General features: G+C 44.1%; 1 protein-coding gene across 1 annotated transcript in view; it reads left to right on the forward strand.

Moving 5' to 3' along the window:
• The first annotated feature begins 415 nt into the window (after positions 1 to 415).
• The window catches only part of SYN3 (synapsin III), a 432,411-nt gene continuing 405,881 nt past the window's right edge, over positions 416 to 26,945 (forward strand). Inside the window, exons 1-2 of the mRNA XM_019952355.3 lie at positions 416 to 927; positions 16,261 to 16,714. Coding sequence (XP_019807914.1) covers positions 16,404 to 16,714 — 311 coding nt within the window. The 5' untranslated portion in view covers positions 416 to 927; positions 16,261 to 16,403. The remainder of the gene's footprint in view (positions 928 to 16,260; positions 16,715 to 26,945) is intronic.

Genomic DNA, 26,945 nt, shown 5'->3' on the forward strand with positions numbered 1-26,945 from the left:
ATGGCTTTGACAGCTCGTTTTGTTACCGACTCTCCCGAGTTGGTTCTGTTTGCTCAGTGCTGTTCGAGCAAACAGCGGGACCAAGTTTGGTTTAGAAGCAAAGGAAAGCTTTATCCTTTGATCGAAGGATGGAAAGGTGCAAGCTCACTCTCTGGAATCCACGCCTCCCAGGGTACTCCCTGGCGGCCCAGGGGTTAGGACTCTGCTTCCACTGTGGAGGGCCCGGGTTCAGTCCCTTGTGGGGAACTAAGATTCCGCAAACCTTGCGGAGCGGCCAACAGAACAAAACAACGGCCCCCCCCCCCCCCCCAGCTTTATAAGGTTCTTCTCAGCAGGGAGGGTGCAGAGTTCTTCCTGGTCAGGTGCAGCTATGCTGCTCCCTGTGCTGCCGACCACAGTGTGGAGCGCAGCGCTCCTGGGCACAGCCCGCCACCGCCATCTAGAAGTAAGGCGCCGTGCACAACACTCCTGCGCACGGCCCGCCGCCGCCATCTTGAAGTGAGGCGCCGTGCACAACGCTCCTGCGCACGGCCCGCCGCCGCCATCTTGAAGTGAGGCGCCGTGCACAGCGCTCCTGCCCACGGCCCGCCGCCGCCATCTTGAAGTGAGGCGCCCTGCACAACGCTCCTGCGCACGGCCCGCCGCCGCCATCTTGAAGTGAGGCGCCCTGCACAACGCTCCTGCGCACGGCCCGCCGCCGCCATCTTGAAGTGAGGCGCTGTGCACAACGCTCCTGCGCACGGCCCGCCGCCGCCATCTTGAAGTGAGGCGCCGTGTACAGCGGTTCTGCACACGGCCCACCAAGCTGAAGTGTCGGCGCAGCCATTTTGCACTGGGAACTCTGGTCTGAAGTGCCGAATATCAGGCTTCTGCAGGCGGTTTCCTGTCAGCAAGTGAAACTAGACTAAACACAAAGGAGAGAAAAAGGTTCGATTTTATTTTATTACCCAGATTCTATTTTTACTTCCCTGGAATTGTTAACGGGTTTTGCCAGTGACACAGTTTCTTTTTAGTACTAAATAATATTCAGTTTCGTGGATGTACCACAGTTTATCCCTTTACTTCTTTTTTTTTTTAACATCTTTATTGGGGTATAACTGCTTTACAATGGTGTGTTAGTTACTGCTTTATAACAAAGTAAACAGTTATACATATGTTCCCATATCTCTTCCCTCTTGCGTCTCCCTCCCTCCCACCCTCCCTATCCCACCCCTCCAGGTGCTCACAAAGCACCGAGCTGATCTCCCTGTGCTATGCGGCTGCTTCCCATTAGCTATATTACGTTTGGTAGTGTATATATGTCTATGCCTCTCTCTCGCTTTGTCACAGCTTACCCTTCCCCCTCCCCATATCCTCAAGTCCGTTCTCCAGTAGGTCTGTGTCTTTGTTCCTGTCTTACCCCTAGGTTCTTAATGACATTTTTTTCCCCTTAAATTCCATATATAAGTGTTAGCATACGGTATTTGTCTTTATCTTTCTGACTGACTTCACTCTGTATGACAGTCTCTAGCTCCATCCACCTCATTGCAAATAGCTCAATTTCGTTTCTTTTTATGGCTGAGTAATATTCCATTGTATATATGTGCCACATCTTCTTTATCCATTCAGCCGATGATGGACATTTAGGTTGTTTCCATCTCCTGGCTATTGTAAATAGAGCTGCAATGAACATTTGGGTACATGACTCTTTGAATTATGGTTTTCTCAGGGTATATGCCCAGTAGTGGGATTGCTGGGTCATATGGTAGTTCTATTTGTAGTTTTTTAAGGAACCTCCATACTGTTCTCCATAGTGGCTGTACCAATTCATATTCCCACCAGCAGTGCAAGAGGGTTCCCTTTTCTCCACACGCTCTCCAGCATGTATTGTTTCTAGACTTTTTGATGATGGCCATTCTGACTGGTGTGAGATGATATCTCATTGTAGTTTTGATTTGCATTTCTCTAATGATTAATGATGTTGAGCATTCTTTCATGTGTTTGTTGGCAGTCTGTATATCTTCTTTAGAGAAATGTCTATTTAGGTCTTCTGCCCATTTTTGGATTGGGTTGTTTGTGTTTTTGTTATTGAGCTGCATGAGCTGCTTGTAAATTTTGGAGATTAATCCTTTGTCAGTTGCTTCATTTGCAAATATTTTCTCCCATTCTGAGGCTTGTCTTTTGGTCTTGTTTATGGTTTCCTTTGCTGTGCAAAAGCTTTGAAGTTTCATTAGGTCCCATTTGTTTATTTTTGTTTTTATTTCCATTTCTCTAGGAGGTGGGTCAAAAAGGATCTTGCTGTGATTCATGTCATAGAGTGTTCTGCCTATGTTTTCCTCTAAGAGTTTGATAGTTTCTGGCCTTACATTTAGGTCTTTAATCCATTTTGAGTTTATTTTTGTGTATGGTGTTAGGGAGTGATCTAATGTCATACTTTTACATGTACCTGTCTAGTTTTCCCAGCACCACTTATTGAAGAGGCTGTCCTTTCTCCACTGTACATTACTGCCTCCTTTTATCAAAGATAAGGTGACCATATGTGTGTGGGTTTATCTCTGGGCTTTCTATCCTGTTCCATTGATCTATCTTTCTGTTTTTGTGCCAGTACCATACTGTCTTGATTACTGTAGCTTTGTAGTATAGTCTGAAGTCAGGGAGCCTGATTCCTCCAGCTCTGTTTTTCGTTCTCAAGATTGCTTTGGCTATTTGGGGTCTTTTGTGTTTCCATACGAATTGTGAAATTTTTTGTTCTACTTCTGTGAAAAATTCCAGTGGTAGTTCATAAGGGATTGCATTGAATCTGTAGATTGCTTTGGGTAGTAGAGTCATTTTCACAATGTTGATTCTTCCAATCCAAGAACATGGTATATCTCTCCATCTATTTGTATCATCTTTAATTTCTTTCATCAGTGTCTTATAATTTTCTGCATACAGGTCTTTTGTCTCCTTAGGTAGGTTTATTCCTAGATATTTTATTCTTTTTGTTTCAATGGTAAATGGGAGTGTTTTCTTGATTTTACTTTCAGATTTTTCATCATTAGTGTATAGGAATGCCAGAGATTTCTTGCATTAATTTTGTATCCTGCAACTTTACCAAATTCATTAATTAGCTCTAGTAGTTTTCTGGTAGCATCTTTAGGATTCTCTATGTATAGTATCATGTCATCTGCAAACAGTGACAGCTTTACTTCTTCTTTTCCGATTTGGATTCCTTTTATTTCCTTTCCTTCTCGGATTGCTGTGGCTAAAACTTCCAAAACTATATTGAATAAGAGTGGTGAGAGTGGGCAACCTTGTCTTGTTCCTGATCTTAGTGGAAATGCTTTCAGTTTTCCACCATTGAGGATGATGTTGGCTGTGGGTTTGTCATATATGGCCTTTATTATGTTGAGGAAAGTTCCCTCTATGCCTCCTTTCTGCAGGGTTTTTATCATAAATGGGTGTTGAATTATGTCGAAAGCTTTCTCTGCATCTATTGAGATGATCATATGGTTTTTCTCCTTCAATTTGTTAATATGGTTTATCACATTGATTGATTTGCGTATATTGAAGAATCCTTGCATTCCTGGAATAAACCCTACTTGATCATGGTGTATGATCCTTTTAATGTGCTGTTGGATTCTGTTTGCTAGTATTTTGTTGAGAATTTTTGCACCTATGTTCATCAGTGATATTGGCCTATAGTTTTCTTTCTTTGTGACATCCTTGTCCGGTTTTGGTATCAAGGTGATAGTGGCCTCGTAGAATGAATTTGGGAGTGTTCCTCCCTCTGCTATATTTTGGAAGAGTTTGAGAAGGATAGGTGTTAGCTCTTCTCTAAATGTTTGATAGAATTCGCCTGTGAAGCCATCTGATCCTGGGCTTTTGTTTGTTGGAAGATTTTTAATCACAGTTTCAATTTCAGTGCTTGTGATTGGTCTGTTCATCTTTTCTATTTCTTCCTGATTCAGTCTTGGCAGGTTGTGCCTTTCTAAGAATTTGTTCTCTAAGAATTTGTCCATTTCTTCCAGGTTGTCCATTTTATTGGCATATAGTTGCTTGTAGTAATCTCTCATGATTTTTTGTATTTGTGCAGTGTCAGTTGTTACTTCTCCTTTTTCATTTCTAATTCTATTGACTTGAGTCTTCTCCCTTTTTTTCTTGATGAGTCTGGCTAATGGTTTATCTATTTTGTTTATCTTCTCAAAGAACCAGCTTTTAGTTTTATTGATCTTTGCTATTGTTTGCTTCATTTCTTTTTCATTTATTTCTGATCTGATTTTTATGATTTCTTTCCTTCTGCTAACTTTGGGGTGTTTTTGTTCTTCTTTCTCTAATTGCTTTAGGTGCAAGGTTAGGTTGTTTATTCGAGATGGTTCCTGTTTCTTAAGGTGGGCTTGTATTGCTATAAACTTCCCTCTTAGAACTGCTTTTGCTGCTTCCCATAGGTTTTGGATCGTCGTGTCTCCATTGTCATTTGTTTTTAGGTGTTTTTTTATTTCCTCTTTGATTTCTTCAGTGATCACTTCGTTATTAAGTAGTGTATTGTTTAGCCTTCACGTGTTTGTATTTTTTACAGATCTTTTCCTGTAATTGATATCTAGTCTCATGGCGTTGTGGTCGGAAAAGATACTTGATACAATTTCAGTTTTCTTAAATTTACCAAGGCTTGATTTGTGACCCAAGATATGATCTATCCTGGAGAATGTTTCATAAGCACTTGAGAAAAATGTGTATTCTGTTGTTTTTGGATGGAATGTCCTATAAATATCAATTAAGTCCATCTTGTTTAATGTATCATTTAAAGCTTGTGTTTCCTTATTTATTTTCATTTTGGATGATCTGTCCATTGGTGAAAGTGGGGTGTTAAAGTCCCCTACTATGAATGTGTTACTGTCGATATCCCCTTTTATGGCTGTTAGTATTTGCTTTATGTATTGAGGTGCTCCTATGTTGGGTGCATAAATATTTACAATTGTTATATCTTCTTCTTGGATCGATCACTTGATCATTATGTAGTGTCCTTCTTTTTCTCTTCTAATAGTCTTTATTTTAAAGTCTATTTTGTCTGATATGAGAATTGCTACTCCAGCTTTCTTTTGTTTTCCAATTGCATGGAATATCTTTTTCCATCCCCTTACTTTCAGTTTGTATGTGTCTCTAGGTCTGAAGTGGGTCTCTTGTAGAGAGCATATATAAGGGTCTTGTTTCTGTATCCATTCAGCCAATCTGTGTCTTTTGGTGGGAGCATTTAGTCTATTTACATTTAAGGTAATTATCGATATGTATGTTCCTATTCCCATTTTCTAAATTGTTTTGGGTTCGTTATTGTAGGTCTTTTCTTTCTCTTGTGTTTCTTGCCTAGAGAAGTTCCTTTAGCATTTGTTGTAAAGCTGGTTTGGTGGTGCTGAACTCTCTCAGCTTTTGCTTGTCTGTAAAGGTTTTAATTTCTCCGTCAAATCTGAATGAGATCCTTGCTGGGTAGAGTAATCTTGGTTGCAGGTTCTTCTCCTTCATCACTTTCAGTATGTCCTGCCATTCCCTTCTGGCTTGCAGAGTTTCTGGTGAAAGATCAGCTGTTAACTTTATGGGGATTCCCTTGTGTGTTATTTGTTGTTTTTCCCTTGCTGCTTTTAATATGCTCTCTTGGTATTTAATTTTTGACAGTTTGATTAATATGTGTCTTGGCGTATTTCTCCTTGGATTTATCCTGTGTGGGACTCTCTGTGCTTCCTGGACTTGATTAACTATTTCCTTTCCCATATTAGGGAAGTTTTCAACTATAATCTCTTTAAATATTTTCTCAATCCCTTTCTTTTTCTCTTCTTCTTCTGGAACCCCTATAATTCGAATGTTGGTGCATTTAATGTTGTCCCAGAGGTCTCTGATACTGTCCTCAGTTCTTTTCATTCTTTTTTCTTTATTCTGCTCTGCAGTAGTTATTTCCACTATTTTATCTTCCAGGTCACTTATCCGTTCTTCTGCCTCAGTTATTCTACTATTGATCCCATCTAGAGTATTTTTCATTTCATTTATTGTGTTGTTTATCATTGTTTGTTTCATCTTTAGTTCTTCTAGGTCCTTGTTAAATGTTTCTTGCATTTTGTCTATTCTATTTCCAAGATTTTGGATCATCTTTACTATCATTATTCTGAATTCTTTTTCAGGTAGACTGTCTATTTGCTCTTCATTTTTTAGGTCTGGTGGGTTTTTATCTTGCTCCTTCATCTGCTGTGTGTTTTTCTGTCTTCTCATTTTGCTTATCTTACTGTGTTTGGGGTCTCCTTTTTGCAGGCTGCAGGTTCGTAGTTCCCGTTGTTTTTGATGTCTCTCCCCAGTGGCTAAGGTTGGTTCAGTGGGTTGTGTAGGCTTCCTGGTGGAGGGGACTAGTGCCTGTGTTCTGGTGGATGAGGCTGGATCTTGTCTCTCTGGTGGGCAGGTCCACGTCTGGTGGTGTGTTTTGGGGTGTCTGTGGACTTATTATGATTTTAGGCAGCCTCTCTGCTAATGGGTGGGGTTGTGTTCCTGTCTTGCTAGTTGTTTGGCATAGGGTGTCCAGCACTGTAGCTTGCTGGTCGTTGAGTGAATCTGGGTGCTGGCGTTGAGATGGAGATCTCTGGGAGATTTTCGCCGTTTGATATTATGTGGAGCTGGGAGGTCTCTTGTTGACCAGTGTCCTGAAGTTGGCTCTCCCACCTCAGAGGCACAGCACTGACTCCTGGCTGCAGCACCAAGAGCCTTTCATCCACATGGCTCAGAATAAAAGGGAGAAAAAGTAGAAAGAATGAATTAGTAGAAGTAGGAAGAAAGAAAGAAAGAAAAAAGAAGGAAAGGAAAGAAAGAAGGGAGGGAGGGAGGGACGGTGGGAGGAAGGAAGGAGGGAAGGAAGGAAAAAAGAAAGAAAGAAAGAAGATAAAGTAAAATAAAATAAAGTAAAATATAATAAAGTTATTAAATTAAAAAATAATTTTTAAGAAAAAAAAACGGACGCATAGAAACTTAGGACAAATGGTGGAAGCAAAGCTATACAGACAAAATCTCACACAGAAGTATACACATACACACTCAGAAAAAGAGGAAAAGGGGAAAAAATCATAAATATTGCTCTCAAAGTCCACCTCCTCAATTTGCGATGATTCGTTATCTAAAGGAGGGAAGGAAGGAAGGAAGGAAGAAAAGAAGGAAGGAGAGAAGATAAAGTAAAATAAAATAATTAAAATTAATTATTAAGAAAATAAATTTAAAAAATAAAACAAAAACGGATGGATAGAACCCTAGGACAAATGGTGGAAGCAAAGCTATACAGACAAAATCTCACACAGAAGCATACATATACACACTCACAAAAAGAGGAAAAGGGGAAAAAAATCGTAAATCTTGCTCTCAAAGTCCGCCTCCTCAATTTGGGATGACTCGTTGTCTATTCAGGTATTCCACAGATGCAGGTACATCAAGTTGATTGTGGAGCTTTAATCTGCTGCTCCTGAGGCTGCTGGGAGAGATTTCCCTTTCTCTTCTTTGTTCTCACAGCTCCTAGGGGCTCAGCTTTGGATTTGGCCCCGCCTCTGCGTGTAGGTCGCTGGAGGGCGTCTGTTTCTTGCTCAGACAGGACGGGGTTAAAGGAGCCGCTGATTCGGGGGCTCTGGCTCACTCAGGCCGGGGGGGAGGGAGGGGCATGGAGTGCGGGGCGGGCCTGTGGCGGCAGAGGCCGGCGTGACGTTGCACCAGCCTGAGGCCCACCGTGCGTGCGTTCTCCCGGGGAAGTTTCCCAGGATCCCGGGACCCTGGCAGTGGCGGGCTGCACAGGCTCCCCGGAAGAGGGGTGTGGATAGTGACCTGTGCTCGCACACAGGCCCCTTGGTGGCAGCAGCAGCCTTAGCGTCTCCCGCCCGTTTCTGGGGTCCGCGCTTTTAGCCGCGGCTCGCACCTGTCTCTGGGGTCCGTGCTTTTAGCTGCGGCTCGCGCCCGTCTCTGGAGCTCCTTTAAGCAGCGCTCTTAATCCCCTCTCTTCGCGCACCAGGAAATAAAGAGGTAAGAAAAAGTCACTTGCCTCTTCGGCAGGTCCAGACTTTTCCCCGGACTCCCTACTGGCTAGCCGTGGTGCACTAACCCCCTGCAGGCTGTGTTCACGCCGCCAACCCCAGTCCTCTCTCTGCGCTCCGACCAAAGCCCGAGCCTCAGCTCGCAGCCCCGCCCGCCCCGGTGGATGAGCAGACAAGCCTCTCGGGCTGGTGAGTGCCGGTCGGCACCGATCCTCCGTGCGGGAATCTCTCTGCTTTGCCCTCCGCACCCCTGTTGCTGTGCTCTCCTCCGCGGCACCGAAGCTCCCCACTGCGCCACCCGCAGTCTTCGCCCGCGAAGGGGCTTCCTAGTGTGTGGAGACCTTTCCTCCTTCACCCCCCTCCCACTGGTGCAGGTCCCGTCCCTATTCTTTTGTCTCTGTTTTTTCTTTTGCCCTACCCAGGTATGTGGGGAGTTTCTTGCCTTTTGGGAGGTGTGAGGTCTTCTGCCAGCATTCAGTAGGTGTTCTGTAGGAGTTGCTCCACGTTTAGATGTATTTCTGGTGTATCTGTGGGGAGGAAGGTAATCTCCGCGTCTTAATCTTCCGCCATCTTCTCCTCCAGCCTCTATCCCTTCACTTCTGAAGGACATCTTGATTTCTTCTAAGTCTTGGCAGTTCTGAATAAACATCCTACTGTAAACATTCTGGTGCAGGTTTTTTTGTGTGGATGTAAGTTTTCAGCTTCTTCGGGTAAATACCAAGGAACATGATTGATGGGTAGTATGGAAAGAGTATGTTAAGTTGTATAAGAAGTAACCAGGATTTCTTCCAAAGTGGAAGAAGTGCATTCTCACTGGCAATGAATGAGCGTTCCCGTTGCTCCACATCTTCGCCAGACTTTGGTGTTGCCAGGGTTACAGATTTGGGCCATTCTGCTAAGTGTGTGATGGTGTCTCCTTGTTTTTTTTTTTTTTTTGCGGTACGCGGGCCTCTCACTGTTGTGGCCTCGCCCATTGCGGAGCACAGGCTCCGGACGCGCAGGCTCAGCGGCCATGGCTCACGGGCCCAGCCGCTCTGCGGCATGTGGGATCCTCCGGACCGGGGCACGAACCCGTGTCCCCTGCATCGGCAGGCGGACTCTCAACCACTGCGCCACCAGGGAAGCCCTCTCCTTGTTGTTTTAACTTGCATTTCCCCACTGACAGATGACATGGAGCATCTTTTTGTGTGCTTACTTGCCATCTGTATATCTTTGGTGAGGTCTCTGTTAAGGTCTTTGGTCCATTTTTAAATTTAGCAACCTGAGAACCAAGACTATGATAGGAGTGAGGGAGGGGTGAGGATGATATTAAGGATGTTTCGGGAGACAAAGTTGACAGTGCCCGGTGCCTGAGTGGCTGAAACCGCTGAGGGCTAAGAAGGAGTGAAGTATGAGACTCGAGTCTCTGGCCACAGTGAATGGATGGATAGTGGCACTTCCGGGAGGAAGGGGGGGCACAGGTACAAAATTCATCAGATGATGAGGAAGAAAGTGAGTCTGGGTGTCTTATGAGACACCTGAGCAGAGATGTCCCCTCTCCTGTCCAGTTCACATTCAGTTGCGCATCTTCTCCCAAAGTAGCTGGTGCCACTGTGGGGCGGCTCTCACTCTATGAAGTTGTTTATGCTTTGATGCAAAACCTGCATCCCTATGATTCACACCTTACTTCCGTTGTGTGGCTCCATTAATCAGTGAGAAGTCTCCAACCTTTATTTAATTCTTCACAGTAAAGTCTTCCTTCCTGCCGCAGCCTCCAAAAAGTAAGCCTGCAAAGTTAAAGTTGCTTTATGAAATGTTTGTTTGTTCTGTCTGGTGTGGTCACTCCTGCCCTCTAGCGGCTGTTGGTGGGGCAGCATGGGGCTGAGCGCTCGACTGGCCTGCTGGATTCTCTCCCAGAAGGATTCTATCCCACGGTCCTCCTGACTTGCTGTTCCCACTGCCTTCCTTCCAGAATCCTCCTTATCCTCTCCTTGTCCCACCATCAAATCAAGTTTTTCATTGAAGAGATATCCAATGTCTAGTGGCACAGGAAGTCAGTGGCTCACAGGACAGGAAGACACCCTAGAAATCACATAATCCAACTCCCTTCTTTTATATGTAAGGACCCAAGTGATTGTAACAGCCTCCTAACTTGTCTGGCTGCTTCCACGCACTTGCTCTACAGTCTGTTTTCCGCACAGTGGCCAGGCAGACCAGATGACGTCTCTCTCTTGCTTATAACCATCCAATGGCTTACTTTTCACACTTGGAATAAAATCAGAATTATTTTCAGGTTGGCCCTTCATGATCTGGCCTCTATCTACTTCGCTAAACATTTCCTTACCAAAAAAAAAATCTCTTATTTTCTGATTGAGCTGGCCTTCCTTCTGTTCATCAAATGTGCCTGACTCTTTCCTACCTCAGGGCCTTTGTGTATGTTCTTCCCTTTCTCCTCACCCTTACATCTCAGCTTAAAGGTCACCTCCTCAGAGAGGCCTTCCCTGACCCTCCCTGCATGTTAATCTCTACAACAGCGCTCTGTGTATTGCCACAGTCCATGAGTATTTCTCCATTATCTGCTTCCCTTACCAGACTGTAAGCTCCCCTGGGGCCTGCAGTGGGAGAAATTATAGGAGGAGCCTTTGACGAACATTGGAGTTGGTCAAAAGATAATGAGGTGATTCTTCTGAAGGCGGGGAATTCCCACCAGTGTAAGGTCGACCAGAGTTCCTAAAGAAGAGATTGTTAAATAATCTCTAAGGTCCCTTTAACTCTAATAGTTTGTTAACTTTTTTATCCAGTATTTGAAGATGGAAGAGGTTCAGATCCAATAATAGCTCAGTAACTTGTGTTGGAGTAACCCTCTCATAGATGATAACTATAAACTTTGGGTAAAGTATTTAAATGAATCTATTTGAGGTTCCTGGAGAGAAACAGAAAGTAGGTGGAATCTGGAGTGGATTTAACCCTTGAAAGAAGGGAGCGGCACCCACCAAGTGAGATTCACATTGATGTGGCTCTTCCCTTGAAAGCAAAAAGCAGAAAGCTGCAGTTTTATTGTTTTGACAAGTAGCAGAGTACAGGCTAATAGAGTGGCTGGAAAATGAGGAAATCTAAAGAGATGCCCCAAATCCGTGCTCCCAGTAAGATCAGCTGAGGCCTCTGTGAAAACTGTATTCCAGTTCAACCCCTCCTTCCGCCCATGTGTGCTTTCACGCTTGCACACAGCTGTTAATCATGGAGACACTCTCCAATAAACTTTCTGCTTCCAAATCATCCTGGCAGAGTCAGCGTCCTGGGGAACTTGACTTAACAACGATCTAATTGATGTTACAGAGCATTGTACCCAGCAACTGCAAAATACATGTTCTTTTCAAGTGCAAATGAAACATTCATCAAGATAGACCATGTTGAACCATAAAATTAATCTCAGTGGATGTCAAAGATGTTGAAGGATTAAAACATTATAGACTGTGTTCAATAATCATAACAGAATCATATTAAAAGCAATAACAATAAAATATCTGAAAGAGCACTGGAGTTTGAAAATTAAAAATATGTTTAAATAACACATAGGTCAAAAAGAATTAGAAAGAAATAAGAATAATTTGAGTTGAATGACAGTGTAAATACAACATGTCAGATTTCTGCATTCAGCTAAAGTAGTGCATAGAGGGAAATGCATTGCTTTAAATGCTTATATTAGAAAAGAAGAAAGGTTTAAAATTAATGATCTACATTTCCATCTTAAGAATATAGAAAAAAGCCTTAAACCCAATGTGAGAAGAAGCGAGGAGGTAATAAAAAGCAGATATAGGTGAAATAGAAAACAAATAATAGAGAAAATAGGAAAAGCTGTAAGTTGTTTCTTTAAAAGATTAATATATAAATTCCTAACACAGATTAATCAAAAAGAGAGAAAAAGCAAATTACTAGTATCAGGAATGTCACAGGAAATTACTACAGCCCCTGCAGAAAATGAAAGGTTAGTAAAGAAATATTATGAACAACTTTATGCCATTACATTTCACAACTAAGATGAAATGGACAAATTGCTTGAAATCGCATATTGCCAATATTGAAATAACAAGAAACAGAGAATACGAATACATTTATAAAAGAGGTTGAGATAATTATTAGAAACTTTCCAACAAAGAAAAAAATCAGCCCCAGATGACTTCACTGTTGAATTCTGCCAATAATTTAAGGAAAAAAACCCAATATTACACAAACTCTTTCAGAAAACAGGAAAGGTGGGAACACTTCTCAGTATATTTTGTGAGGTCAATATTATCCTGATACCAAAGCCTGGCAAAGACATTGACAAAAAAGAAAATCAGAGACCGGTATTTCTCATGAACATGGACATAAAAAATCCTCAACAAAATATTCTCAGGTTGAATCCAGCATTATATAAAAAAGGTAATTCACTATGACTAAGTGGGATTTATCCTAGGAATGCAAGTTTGATTTAACATTTGAAAATCAATTAATGTAATTCATCACATTAAGCAAATAAATGATTTTTAAAAACATAATCCTCTCAATTGATTTAGAAAATCACTTGGCAGATTCAACATCCATTCATGATAAAAACTCTCAGCCAACTAAGACTACAAGGGAACTGTCCCAATCTGATAAAATGCATTTATGAAAAAACCCATAGCTAATAACATTGTGTTAACGTGAGATATTGAACATTTTCCCCCTAAAATGGGGAACAAGATAAGTTGTCTACTTTCATTATTTGTATTCAGTAGTGGAGGGACTAGCAACTGTAATAAGAGAAGTAAAAGATTGGAATGGGGGGAGTAAACATGTCTTTATTTGTAGATGGCATGATTGTTTAAATGGAAATCTTAAGAATCTGTAAACAATCATGAAAAACAGTAATTGAATTTATCAGGTCACTATATTGATAATAATTGGCAAATATATGATCTTGGCAGCAAACAAATGGAAAATAAAACTTAGAAAAGAGAGTATTTATAATACCATCCAAAAAAGCCCAAAAGAAATTGTTAGGAATCAGCTTTAAAAAATGGGTGCAATACCTCTATATTGAAAATCACAAGACATTTCTGAGAGAAACTAAAGAAGATTTAATACGTAGAGAGCTGTAACATGTTCATGAGGTGGAAAATTCAATAGTGTTGAGATGTCAGTTCTACCCAAACTGAGCTAGATTCTACATAATCCCAAACAATATCCCAACAGACGTTTTTGTACAACTTGACTTTAAAATGTACATAAAAGTAGGGCCTAGAATACTCAAAACAATCTTGTGAAAGCAAATATAGGTTGGAGGACTCTACCTGATTTAAAGACTTCCTATAAAGCCACAGTTATCAAGACAGTGTAAGGATAACAGATCAATGGAGCATAATAAAAAGTCCAGAAATAGATAACATGCAGTCAACTGGTGCCAACAAAGCCACCAAAATAATTCATTTGGGAAAAATATTTTCATAAATGGTGCTGGAAAACTGGATAAATGAACCTCTCCTCACACTCAAAAATCAAGTTTTAATGGACTGTGGACCTAAACAGAAAAGCTAAAACTATAAAGCAGAAGAAATTATAAGATGATATCATCGTGATCATGGGGTTGGCAAAGATTTTTAAAAGCAGACACAGAAAGGACTAAATGCAAAAGAAAAACTTGGTAACCTGGACTTCATAAAAATTTTAAATTTCTGTTTATAAAAAGATATTCAGATAGACGTAATAGATGTCATATATGTACATATAAATGTGTATACATATGCACATATATACATAATTTTTGTATGTATAGGTAAAATACTCCTAATAGCAAAAATATGGAAGTGTGGTCTCATCCTGTGGTATAATTTTTTTTTTCCATTGGGATGTTTTTATCTCGAGTAACAATTCACTTTTTTGTAAGAGTTATTTCATTCTGCCAGACTTATACTCATGATGGAAATGAAATGGTAAGCCAAAGACTGAGCGAAAATGTTCACAATATACATATCTGACAAAATACTTATATCCAGAATGTGTAAAGAACTCCTAAAAATAAATTAAAAATGTAAACAACCCATTTTTCCAAATGGGACAGAGACTTGAACAGACACTTCACCAAAGAAGGTATATCGATGGCCAGTAAACCCATGATAGTTGCTTATCCTCATTAGGTGTCAGAGAAAATAAAAACACCATGAGTGGGGCTTCCCTGGTGGCGCAGTGGTTGAGAGTCCGCCTGCCGATGCAGGGGACACGGGTTCGTGCCCCAGTCCGGGAAGATCCCACATGCCGTGGAGCGGCTGGGCCCGTGAGCTGTGGCCGCTGAGCCTGCGCGTCCGGAGCCTGTGCTCTGCAATGGGAGAGGCCACAACAGTGAGAGGCCCGCGTACCGCAAAAAACAAGAAAAAAACAAAACACCATGAGATCCTGTTTTACACCCACTAAAACGGCTAAGATTAAAAAGATGGACAACAGCCAAAGGTTGGTAAGGATTTGGAGCAACTAGAACTCAGATAAAAGGTGCAAAATAGCACAACCGCTATGGGAAGCTTTTGGACAGTTTCTTAAAAAATTAAACATGTGCCTACCCTATGACCTAACAAATTAACTTCTAGGTATTTTCCCAAAGAAAAAGTGGATCTCGCAATCAACCTTTCTCTGTGTCTCTCTCTCTCCTTGCCCCTCCCTCTCCCCCTCTCTCTCTCCACAAAATTACTTAAATAAAACATCCTAAGAGCAGTTCTATTCAGAATACCTCCAAAACTGGAAACATTTCAAACATCCTTCAACAAGAGAATGTAGTAACAATTTGTGGTTTATTCATCCAGCAGAACACTACTCAGTGGTAAAAAACAGAATGACTCTTGATACGTACAACATAGCTGAGTCTTGAAACCATTATGTTGAGGGAAAGAAGCTGTTCATAAAAGAAGAATACACAATCACATTTATATAAAGTTCAGGAATAGCTAAAATTAATATACGATGACAGACATCAGCAGAGCATTTGTCTATGAGGACGTGTGGATTGACCAGAAGGGGACACAGGAGAATTTCCTGACGTGAATGGAGTATACTAAATCTTCTGCCAGTGTATACATTTATTAAAACTCCAAGAATTGTACACTTATGGACTATGCATCTCACTCTAAGTAAATTTTACCTCAACAAAAATATAAAATAATCTTAACAAAAAATATAGGTGGGGTTGAATTGCATGATATAAACAATCATTTTTCTCAATGAGCTATTTTGATCTCACATGAACAGTTTGGTTTTTTAAAACTTAACTGTATTCTGTTCAGAAAGGAATGCATTTGTTTATTAATCTGCTGGGGCTGCCACAACAAAACACCACAGACTGGCTTAAACAAGAGAAATTTATTTTTTCACAGCTCTAGAGGCTGGAAGTCTGAGATCAGGGTACCAGCATGGTTGGTGTCTGGCGAGAGCTCTTATGCTAGCTTGTAGACTGTTGCGTTCTCCCTGTCTCCTCACATGGTGGGTAGAGACAGAGCAAGCTCTCTGGTGTCTCTTTTTATGAGGACGTTAATGCCATCATGAGAGCACCACCCTCATGGCCTCATCTAACCCTATTACCTACCAAAGGACCCCTCTCCAAATACCAGCACATTGCTGATGAGGGCTTCAACATATGCATTTGAAGGACACAATTCAGTTTGCAGCTGTAAGTATTCTAGAAAATCTGGAAAACATAGGTAAGTGGAAAGAAAAAGAAAAAACAAAAAACCCTGTAGTCGCATTACCCAAATATAGTCACTGTTAACATTTTGATGTCTTCTTCTTTCCAAAGTTTTATTATTTCAACTTTTATGTGGTTGTAGTCATTCTGCACCTATAATCTTGTATCATGATCTTTTAAATTACAACATAAAATTTTTTCTATGTTACTAAAATCCCTTTTTAAATACCTCTTTTTAATAGCCACAAAAGGTTCTGCTGAATGACTGTGCTGCAGTTTACATGTTCATTATCTTGTGGTCAGATGTTGAGATACTTGCCAGTATTTTGCTAGTGTAAATAATGCTGTGATAAATACATTTGTACAAGAGGCTTTTTCTGTAACTCGGATTTCATTCTTGGGGTAGAATTCCAGAAAATGGAAATTGTAGGTTAAAAGGGTATGGTCTAATTAGATGTCGCCAAATGCCTTGCCAGAAAGATGTCCCACTTTGCACTGCCCCCAGCAGCAGGGCAGGAAGGGGCATCATCTGTTTGCTCTTAAGGGGCTGAGGTCATTTCCACTAATGTGTGTGTTGGCCTGTTTCCATAGGTAGAAAAAGCAGCAGCCGACTTGCGTGGGACTCCCCTGGCTCTTGTGCCCGAGACCCTACCACTCCCTCTGCCTGGCAGCCTGTGTTTTGGGCCTCACCGAGACAGTCTGAGTAGGAACAAGCCATCTCATCATTCACAGCCATGAATTTCCTCCGGCGACGCCTCTCTGACAGCAGCTTTGTGGCCAACCTGCCGAACGGCTACATGACAGACCTCCAGCGCCCAGACAGCTCCACCAGCTCCCCTGCATCCCCAGCCATGGAGAGGAGGCACCCCCAGCCCCTGGCAGCCTCCTTCTCCTCTCCAGGATCCAGCCTTTTTAGCTCCTTCTCCAGTGCCATGAAGCAGACCTCACAGGCCCCCTTGGGGCCGATGGAGTCTCCAGGTCCCTCCACGCCTGTTGTTCAAAGGCCCAGGATCCTGCTGGTGATCGATGATGCCCACACAGACTGGTAAGCAGGACTCTGCAGGTGCCCCCTCCCCAGGGGCAGGAGAGGAGATGGGGCTTATCTCCCTCGTGGGGAAGAGAGAGGGGAAGAGCTGTGAGAGGCTCTGTGGTATCAGAGATTGGCAGGAGGGAAGGCCACTAATGCCAAGCACCATGGCAGCTACTTTGTGCCATGCTCTGTCCGAAGGGCTTTGTATTTAAGGTCTGAAATCTCTCACCTGCAAATCCAAAATCCAAAAAGCTCTGAAACCTAGAAAATAGTTTATAACCCATTTGGCAACAAAACCTGATCTGAAGGAAAGTTAGACTGTAATAGTCTTCATTGGGCCACTCACCGTGCTTGTTCATATGATTTGCTGCAGACATCGTAATACATTTGATATGGGGTACTGCCCAGAGCTCACTGGAAGTATTATATAGTATATGGTATATGCACTGTATTACTTTTCTAAAAATGGAAAACTTAAAACCTGCAGTAACTCTGGCAAGTTGCTTGACCTCGTTCGGCTTCAGCCATCCTCTCTCATTGAATGCGGTTGCTGTGAGGGTAAAAGAAACCAACAAAGGCCCACAGTCCTTATCTGAAACACTTGGGAACAGAGTGTCTGAGTTTGCATCCCTACTCTTTCATGTACTGGCAGTTTTGTTCCAGAACCTGTCCTCTTAACAGCAAAGGTAGGCAGAAATGACAACCCTTCCAGTCTCTCCCCAGGTATGCCCCGCCCCGATAGATGGTAAGCATCCTGGGGGGCAGAGACTGGACACATGTGTCAAGGTTATTGCAGCAGTAGTTCCACAGGTAGTTACTGAGCACTGACTGAGTGCAAATAACAGTCTTAGGTACTCAGGTAAGTAATGAACAGGCCCTGCACACATGGAACTGCAGGTAGAAAAGAGGTCTCTACTCCAAATTTTTGGTAGACAGATATGATAAATATTATCATTCCAGTTGGAGACATAGAATTTGCAGTCCAGGAAGTAAACCCAAATGTGGAGACATAGAAGCACACCATCCAGGGCAATTCTGACAGTGGACCCATGGATGCCATGGGAGCTGGAGGGCAAGGTTTTCTGCGTGCATCTCCAAAAGCTGCCACAAAGTAGGCATCCAGTAAATATGTATTAAATGAATAAATTAATGTATTCAGTTCCCTTAGCATGCCAGGTGCTCTGTTATTCTGTCACGGATGTGTGCACTCACATTCATTCCTTGAGGAGTTAACTCAGGTTGGGAATGGTTGAGCCTATACTTTGGAGTGGGAGATATTTATAGTTTTTAGCGTATTCAATACAGTCAACATTAAAGCATGTCCAGCAGGTTCAGACATTAGCCGTTATTTTCCTGCGAAGAAATCACTTCATCTTAACCAGGGTAGTCATGTGCCTTGCCTCTGTTCTGACCCAGTCTGAATCGTCTTCAATGATGCTGCTTGCTTGAAGGGTCTTATATGAAGCCTTGTTCATCTCTGCTTATGCTCTTACGTAAAGCATCATATTTAGGTTCTGAGCCAAGGGGTTGATTTCTGCAGAGGTGTTGCTTCCATGCACTCTCGCCTGTGCAATCCTGCTGCCTATCTGCCTGGTAATCAAAATGCATACATGGCCTTTGCAGTCCTCTGTTTCTCTTTAACCCAATTTGACCTTGATTTTGAGTGTTCTCTGCCGACTGTGTTATCCCTGGTTCAGTCAGGGATAACATGGTATGGTGATGGCGGGTATTTGTCTAAAAAGTTGCTTCCTGTGTGGAGGCTGACCTAATAAATGGCAGCATGGTGCAGTGGTTAAGAACTCAGACTTCAGAGCTGTCTGGATTCAAATCTCTACCCCATAATAGCTATATGACCTTTGAACGTTAACTGCATCTAAATGGGAATAAAATGGTACCTACCTGTAGAGTTAATATATGTAAGTACGGTTAAAATCTGAGTTACTATAGAAGTGTTTGGGATGTGTCTAGTAGACAGTAAGTGCTATTTAAGTGTGTATTATTATTGCAGACTATTGTTACCTTCTGTGCAATATTAATCATCTTGACAGCAGCTCCTGTAGGCATGCCTATTTAATTTCTTTATGCCCAATATTAGGCAGAGTGGATTAGGATTTACCCCTGTTGTACTAAGGTTTTCTAATGATCACTCTTCCCTGCTAGCTCTCAGATGATAAAGTTGGGTCTTATTAATTAATCTCTGTCCCCCACAGTGCCCATATGGTGTGTAGTGTAGTGTAGGCGCACAGTGAATGAGATTGAAATGCCATGAATAGCCTCAGCCAAGTAACATTTAAATTTTGACTTTGGTCCTCAATCTCTCTAATCCACAGGCAAGACCAATGTGTGAATGTTAGGCTGTGCACCCTGGTGGGGACACAATTTTTGGCCAGAGGAATTTCTTCCAGTCTGTTTCAGTCACTCTTCATATGCCCACAGGTTAATTAGGTCTTGAGAACAGCAGTCCTTTTCTTGCCTCCCAGTGGTTAAAAAAGTGGAAAGGTGAGAAACTGAGACTCATTATGTCACCTGGAAGTTGGCTCTGCACTCATTGGATGTTTGTGACAGAGACTTCCTACCCGCACGTAACAGCTTCTCCTATAGAACTCCATCCTAGATCCTTTAAGAACTTGCAGACCTTTCCAAATACATTCCCAGCTTCCCATATTGATGCTGGCTGCCTTAAACCCCAATCCTTCACTGCAGAGTTCCCAAAGGATGCCTGTCCCCCTGATACCAGGAGTGGCCAGGCGGTGGCGGGCCAGCCCCACTGTCCCTGGGTGGCTTTGGCAGAGCCTTGCTGCCTGGGGTCAGCCCTCTGCCCAGCCCCTCCTTCATTGTGCAGACTGTTTCCTGAGAGGAAGAGGCTGTTGAAGGGGGAGAAGCCAGCTCACACAGCCCCTTTCTTCCTCCTTTGAGATGGTAATGAGTGGGGAGAAGATCCACCGTCTGGACTGAGAGTGAATCCACCAGGAACAATGTGGCTCCCTTTTCTTCCTTGTCAGCCCCAGTTCCTTCTTTCTGTCATCGCTTTCCAGGTCCAGGACCCTGCTGCAGAGTCAGGTTTCCTCGTGGGTGAGAGAGTTGCAGGAACCTCCCACTCTTGCTTCCTGACAGGCCAGCTTGCATACTCTCCGAACCAGCCTGGGCCCCCCAAGAATGATCTGATACCTGGCCAGTGAACGGGGGAAGGGGCGTGAGGTGGTGAGGGGAGGACTTTTCATCTTCTGAGGAGACACAGAGGGTCCCAAAGCCACCTTTGCTGGGAAGAAGGACTCATGGCCGAGCATTTTAAGATCCCACCAGCTTTTGGGGTTGCCCCAGAGGTGAGCCTGGCTACATCAAGGATGTTGGGGAGCTTTGGACCAGGATCACACCCCAATAAGGTCTGGCTCAGTAGTAGGTCTGAACTAAAGCTGGTGCTGTCCGCTGGGATGATGGGAGATCAGTCAGCCTTGAGAACCACAAGGGAAAGGAGAAATAAAACAAAAGCATTTCAAGCTCAGTTTTCTTCAGCCCTACTTGAGTAGAATTTTCCAACAGTTTCACTGGTCTCAGGCCTCTAGGCTTGACCTCACCTCCTGGTTACCTTTCATGTTACCACCAAAGTATCATCTTTCTGAAAATACAATCTGATCAGTTTGCTCGCACGCCCCACCGTGTAGTCCCTTGTATAACCATTTGGTGGTGCATCATTGCCCTCAGGTTCAAAGTCAGAGTCATTAAGCAGGTCTGCCCTCCCTCTAGTTCTGCCTCCAACTTCACTTCCTGCTTTGCTGCTTATTCCGCAGGAATAGCAATGATTTGTAGTTTTCAAACACACCTCTGCCTTAGCACATTCTGTTCCCTGCTACCTGGAATACCCTTCCCTATCTTGTTCACTAATGAACAAGATATAATATATCTTGTTCATATAATATGTCATATAATACATGACACTGTATTATAATTAGCTTTAGGTGGCCGTCTCTTCTGCAAGAACAAGATATATGTCTTATTCTTTTTTGTATCCCTGGTGCTCAACACATAGTATATTTTCAATTAGCATATGTCATTGTTCCCAACCCAGTCCAATCAGGACAACCTTTATTGGGCATCATTGGCCCTGAAACTCACCTTACTTTAGAAGTCAGCAATATAGTACATACAGTTGAGGGGTTTCCAGTTTTACTCACCTGTGTATAAAGTCTTGGCTCTTTATTTTCCAGTACATAGCTAGAATAACTGTAAGGCAGCTATTTGAGATTCATAAACAGATGAATTTTTAAATTATTCACAGAATGTACTGGAACCCTAGGTTTGATTTTTCAAAAGGAGAACATTGAATATGACCCCAAGAAAGATTGTTCATAACCAGGTCAGGGTTGAGTATACTTCCTTGTTCTCGGTTTTACCTGCAAGGTCTCAGGAGCCCGAATGGACTTGGGGAGGGGATGTTGGGGTGAAGGGGACATAGAGCAGCTAAGCCCTGGCCTCCACCCCTCCCTCCAGTGGCCTCTGGAACCCTCCTCTCCTCTTGCCTCACCAGTGGTCCTTGTTCCCAGAATGTCTGCTATTCCCTTTCAACAATTATCTATTGTTACCTTCCCTTTTATTCTCCATCCTTCCCTAGGATTTCTTTTTTATTTTATTTGTTGAGGAAATGAAAAGAGGATTCTTTGTTTGAAACACCCCTTAACTACTATGCTTTCAGCCTGGAGTTTGTGAGGTTATACCATTCTACTAAATGATGGCTAATGATACTCATTAAAGCACCTTGGCCATGTCTAGATTCACCAAGAGTTCTTATGCTGTGTGATAATTTGTGTCCCCATGACCACCACCCCACGCATGCCTACTTGCTATCTTTGTATCCCAGCGCCTAGAACAGGGCAGGCAGATAATAGGTGCTAGGAAACATCTGTTAATTGAATGAGTGATTTGAAGGTGATGTTATTGGTAATGACAAGGGTGAAGGTGTGACAGTGAAATTGAGGAGTGACCTTGGTGGTATTCTTCAACCCTCTTTTTCCCTCTCTCACTTACTACTCAATCCAACAGAAAGTTACAGTGGCCATGGTGAGAGCATTTACACCATGGAAATTGGCAAGTGCTACAAACCAGGCATTTAGGTCTCCCCAGAGAGCCAGTTGTTAAGCATTTGCCAGCACACCACTGCTCGTTGCACTTCCTGATTTTACTGGGGAGCATTTCACAGGCGAGGAAGCAGAGCACAGACATACCATGCACCTGCTTGAGGAACCAAAGCTAGGAGAGTGGTAGGCTGGGACTTGAATGGAACTAACTTCTTGAAAGGCATTTCGCATGGTGACCTGCCTGCTGCTGACCACTGCCCAGGGTTTTAGTGTTTTGCATGAGGTAGATGCTGAAAAATCTTGGTTGAAAAATGAATGAACATAACAAATGAATAGAATAAACCACGAGCTCCTTGGGAATAGGGTCATGTCCTCATCATCGTCATATGGCGAACACTTGTGCACTTTCTATGACCAGACATTGTGCTAAATAGTTTTCATAGATTCTCTAATTTAATCCTCCCAACAACTGTATGGAGTACTATTACTATTCTCATTTTAATAATAAGGAAAACTGAGGCTCTGAGCTCAAAATGAGAGCAGATGCTGGTGGCATCTGGATCAGCTCAGGCCATCCAGCTGGCAAGGCTGGGCATCCCTGTTCTCTTATCATTCTTCCCTCTCCCACCCGAGCACAGGGTGTCAGCCCATGGAGCAGGACTCTGGAGCCTCACATGTGTGCACGTACCCACATATGCTCGGTGTCTGAGGGCAGGACTGCTTGTTACAGCACTGTAGCCAAGCACAAGATCCTGGTGACCTCATCCTCAGAGGAAAGCACCTACCTCGGGTTAGGCAGCCCTGCGCTACCAGTGCCTTTGGGCAGCCAGAATGTTAAGGTGCCAGGGGAAGAGGGGCTTCCTGCAGCCAACCAGACACTTGTGAGCTCAGGCTTGGAAGCTGGACCCTTTGCAGAAGTGGCCCTTGGACTATTTTCCTCTTTTTAAAGCACCAAGGGAGCTCCGACAGGGTCTTTTCTGTTCTCTTCTCCTGTGTTTTTATATTAAAGTGTGATTTCCTAACACATGGCTGACATGATTCCCCAAGAGAGTTAAAAATCGGGAAGAAGATAAAATGCAGAGAACTCAGGGCTGGCAGGTGGCAGGTCAGGATTGAAGTGCCAGCTCTGCCACTCACCTGCTCTGAGGACTTGGCCAAGCTGCTTTACATTTCTGAGCCTCAGTTTCATCATGTGTAAAGTGGCCTCATAATGCCACCCCCTTCACCATACCACTAAGCTCACAAGGAGGTATGAGGCTCCGGTGAGAGCACTCTGTTCCTCTCCTTCATGGACGTTTTTCAGTGTGATGGTTTGTTTACCTGTGATGCAGTTCTGCTCTAGAACATCAGCTCCAGGAGGTAGAGTTTAGACCTCTCTTGTTTAACCACCATATCCCCGGAGCCTAGCACGGTGCCTTGAACTTGGTACAATAGGATAAATGGAGGATATAATTAACAAGCAAATGGATGCTTTTGCCAAGGCTGTTATTATTATTAAGGGAAAGTTCAGGATTGAGGATGCCCTGGGGGAGAGCCTTTCTCAGAAAGCACTCAGCTGCCCTGGAATTCGGGAAGGGTACCAGACACTTCCATGCTATTCCCCAGGCTCCTTCCTCCTTCCTGCCCAGCTGATAACTCAAAGGCTCCAGCCTCCACCTTAGAGTTGAGCTGCTTCAGGCTGCTTGAGTGAAGGTTGAGCGAGGACTGCAGGGTGTCTTGGCAGCCCGAGAAGCCTTGCTGTGACCTAATTGGCCCTAGGGTGACCAGGACTTTCCACTTCCCACTGTGCCACCTTCTGAGGGGGTGGGGGAGCAGCATTAACTCAGAACTGGCATCACCAGCAGAGGTTTTGGGTAGAGTTATCGGTTTTAGCCAATAAAAATACAGGATACCCGATTAATACTTAGATAAACAATGAATCAGTATAAGTATATCCCATGCAATATTTGGTATAGACTTACTTATACTGCAAAATTGTCTGTTGTGTACTCGGGATTCAGCTTTAACTGGGTGTTGGGACTTCCCTGGTGGTCCAGTGGTTAAGACTCCGTGCTCCCAATGCAGGGGTTCCGGGTTCTATCCCTGGTCAGGGAACTAGATCCCACATACCACAACTAAAAAAAGGAAAAGATCCTACATGCCGCAACGAAGATCTCACACGCGGCAACGTAGATCCCGCATGCCACAACTAAGACCCAGGGCAGCCAAATAAATAAATATTTTAAAAAATATATTTAAAAAAAATTTAACTGAGTGTCCACTAGTTTATCTGGCCACGCTACTGGTGGAGGTGGCAACGAGAGACAGTGCCCAGCCCTGCTAATATGCGCCCAGTGAGAGGCTGGCCCTTGCATATTTTTGCTTTCTGGTTGGGGAGCCAAACCAGGCTCTCCCAATCGACCCCATGCTCAGGAAGCAGCTTTCCCTGCCTGTGATGAGGACTGAACAATCTAAGTTACTAGCAGGGCAGGAGCAAAACCAAGTGGGCAGTCTCAAGGCAGGCTGCCTGGGCCCCTGTTCTCTCACTCACTTATGTGACCTTGGGCAAGTCTGACCTCTGAGCCTCACATTCCTCAGTTGTAAGGCAGGATCGGATCGTGGCACATCTTTCACGAGGGGTCACTATAGAGTTAGAGATGATGGCATGGGTGGGGCTAGTACTGGGCTTAGCTGCCATACAGGCACTGAAATGGTAACTGGTATTAACAATTAATTGCAATCACTAATTGATAGTGAACATAATAGCACTGGGAGCCAGGGGGAAGGAAGCCACTTGGCATGTTTCTCAGTTCAGCTGGATATGCCTGAGAGCTATCTCCTAGAAGCCCTGGAGGAGGGCTGTCTGGATGCTGGTAGGCTGGCATACTTTCTACTCTGAAGATGAGAAGATGGGGGCCGAGCTGGTCCCCTCCTCCTGGAGTTGGCTCGGGGTGGGGAGCTCAATGGGGGATACACACCTCTCTGTTGAAGACACTTGGCTCTAGGAAACAAAATCCTTATGCCTCCCTCTACCACTTCCCCCACATCTAAGACTCTCCTTGAACAAGGACGGGGCCCTGCCAGTTCCCTGTGGGGTAATCCAGAGGTGGAGGGAGAGGGAGCTAAGAAAGTCTTGATGAGAGGGGTCTTGCCACCCTCCTACTCCGTTCACCTGCTGACTCACAGAGGCCACCTCACACAACCTGGTGTGGTGCTGGACTTCTGGACTCGTCCTTCCACTCCGGGCACCCTCTGCCACTCCCCCTCCCTCCACCCTGGTGCCTGGGCGGGGAGGGGCCTTGGGCATTCCCCAGCAGCCTGCCCCGTCGCCTGGACACCAGTGCCGTTTTCCCAGGCCCGGCCCCTTTTATCAGGAGGACAATGTACACACACAGTGAGGGCCTTGTGTGGCACCCAGGCCCCGAGCCCTTTGACTTGAGGAATTTTTCAAGTGCTGACCTCTCTCCGTGAGGTCCCCCCGCCATCCAATCCAGAGGCCTGGTGCCCCTGCTGCTTCCTACCCTGCTCTTGCAGGGAGAGAGGGAGAGAGGGGAAAACAGTGAAGAGTTGTCTCCTGCCCTGGTAGAGTCTTCACCCTCTGAGACTGTGGCTAGGAAATCTGGGGGAGGTGTCTTTGAGCAGAAGGGAATGTGGGGAGGAATCTGATATTGCTGTTTCTTCCTAAGTTCTCCCTTCTCTGCTGATACTGTGAGCTCTCAGTGGAGCCACTTTCCTCTCTGGGCCTCGGTTTCTTCATAAGTCAAACAATGACAATAGACTAAGATCACTGTCTCCAAAACACTGTTTCCATCAGAATGACATTCAGACTACCAGGCACCACCCTACACCTTCTGTATTGGATAGAGTTCATTGTTTGCAAGAAAAAGAAATTACTTTGGCTGACTTAGGCAAAATGGGAGTTTATTGAAAATATGTGGGAGGCTCACAGAATGAAAAGAAAAGCCATGAAGACCTGAGTTTAGGAGAGGTCAGGACCCAGGGCTCTGCCAGGACCTAAGAGGCAGGGACTTGTGGACAGTCTCTGGAGACGTCAGCTCCTGTTTCCTCCCAACCTTGTGCCTCTCTGCTCAAAAATCAAATTCCTGAGCAAGAACAAACCTGGCTGGTTCCACAATGTGTCCCGGGGACACTTGGGGACAGTCCCATCAAGACTGTGTGCAAGAGAGAGGCTTGGTTCCATGTATGCAAGTACAGATGGAGGTGCTGTTACTAGAAGTCAGAATGGGTGCAAGACAGGCCACACTGAGATGTACCCATAGAACTATGGAGTTAAAATATCCAGAGGAGAGCTCAGGAAACTATTTTTTTAAATGATGAAGAGCCAAGTTTAGAAACCACTGAGCTAGAGGACTGGTTTCATGTGGCTCCCAACTGGTAGAACCGAGGCCAATGAAGCAGACGAATAGGGAGACATGTCAGCTCAGTGTACAGAATGGTAAAGTCATCCAAAGACCACGTGGGCTTCCCGGTGAGGGAGTAAGCCCCCTGTCACTTGCAGGTATTCCAGTACAACTGGGCTGGTAATTTGGGAGGAACAATGCAGAAGAGGCTCACACTCTAAACGAGTCTGCCTGCAAGCCCTTAAAGGAGTCTCAGACCTGCAGCTTTTCATTTTCCCCACTCTGGCTTTGTGTCTCAGTCACTTTTCCTGCCTTTGCCCTGCTTTTTTCTGAAGAGTTCAACTGTTCAACTTCTGAGTCTTCTGTCACCCTCCAAAATGTGGTTTTCTCGCCTAGGTCCTCCTCTTTCGAAGGAGTCCCTCAGATGCCATAGGCTCTCCTAGCAGTAGCTGTTCCTGTTCCTCCAGACTTCACCTGCCTGGTTATAGCCTTGCCCTGCGGGAGGCATGGCACTGGGTGCATGCCAGCCTCATTACAGAATGTCTTTCCTCCTGGGTCCTGTGGAAGCCTGCCTGGGACGTGTTTCCTCGACAGGAGGGAGGCTGTAACGGCAAGAGAGGGGATGGTGCTTTGTGTCCATTTTCCTGACCTCCAACTCTGAGTTGGGAGAAGGGGTGGGGGTGGGGGCTTCCTGAGGGTTTGCACGGAGCTAACTGCCATTTTCGTAATGGAATTCGTTAAATTAGGGGTTTTCTGTGCAGTTGCTCACAGGAGACAAGGTGGTCAGTGAGTGAAGAGGCAGGTGTTAGGAAAAGGCATGGGCACAGAGAAATA

This window comes from Tursiops truncatus, chromosome 11, assembly GCF_011762595.2.
Source record: "Tursiops truncatus isolate mTurTru1 chromosome 11, mTurTru1.mat.Y, whole genome shotgun sequence".
NCBI classification, from domain to species: domain Eukaryota; kingdom Metazoa; phylum Chordata; class Mammalia; order Artiodactyla; family Delphinidae; genus Tursiops; species Tursiops truncatus.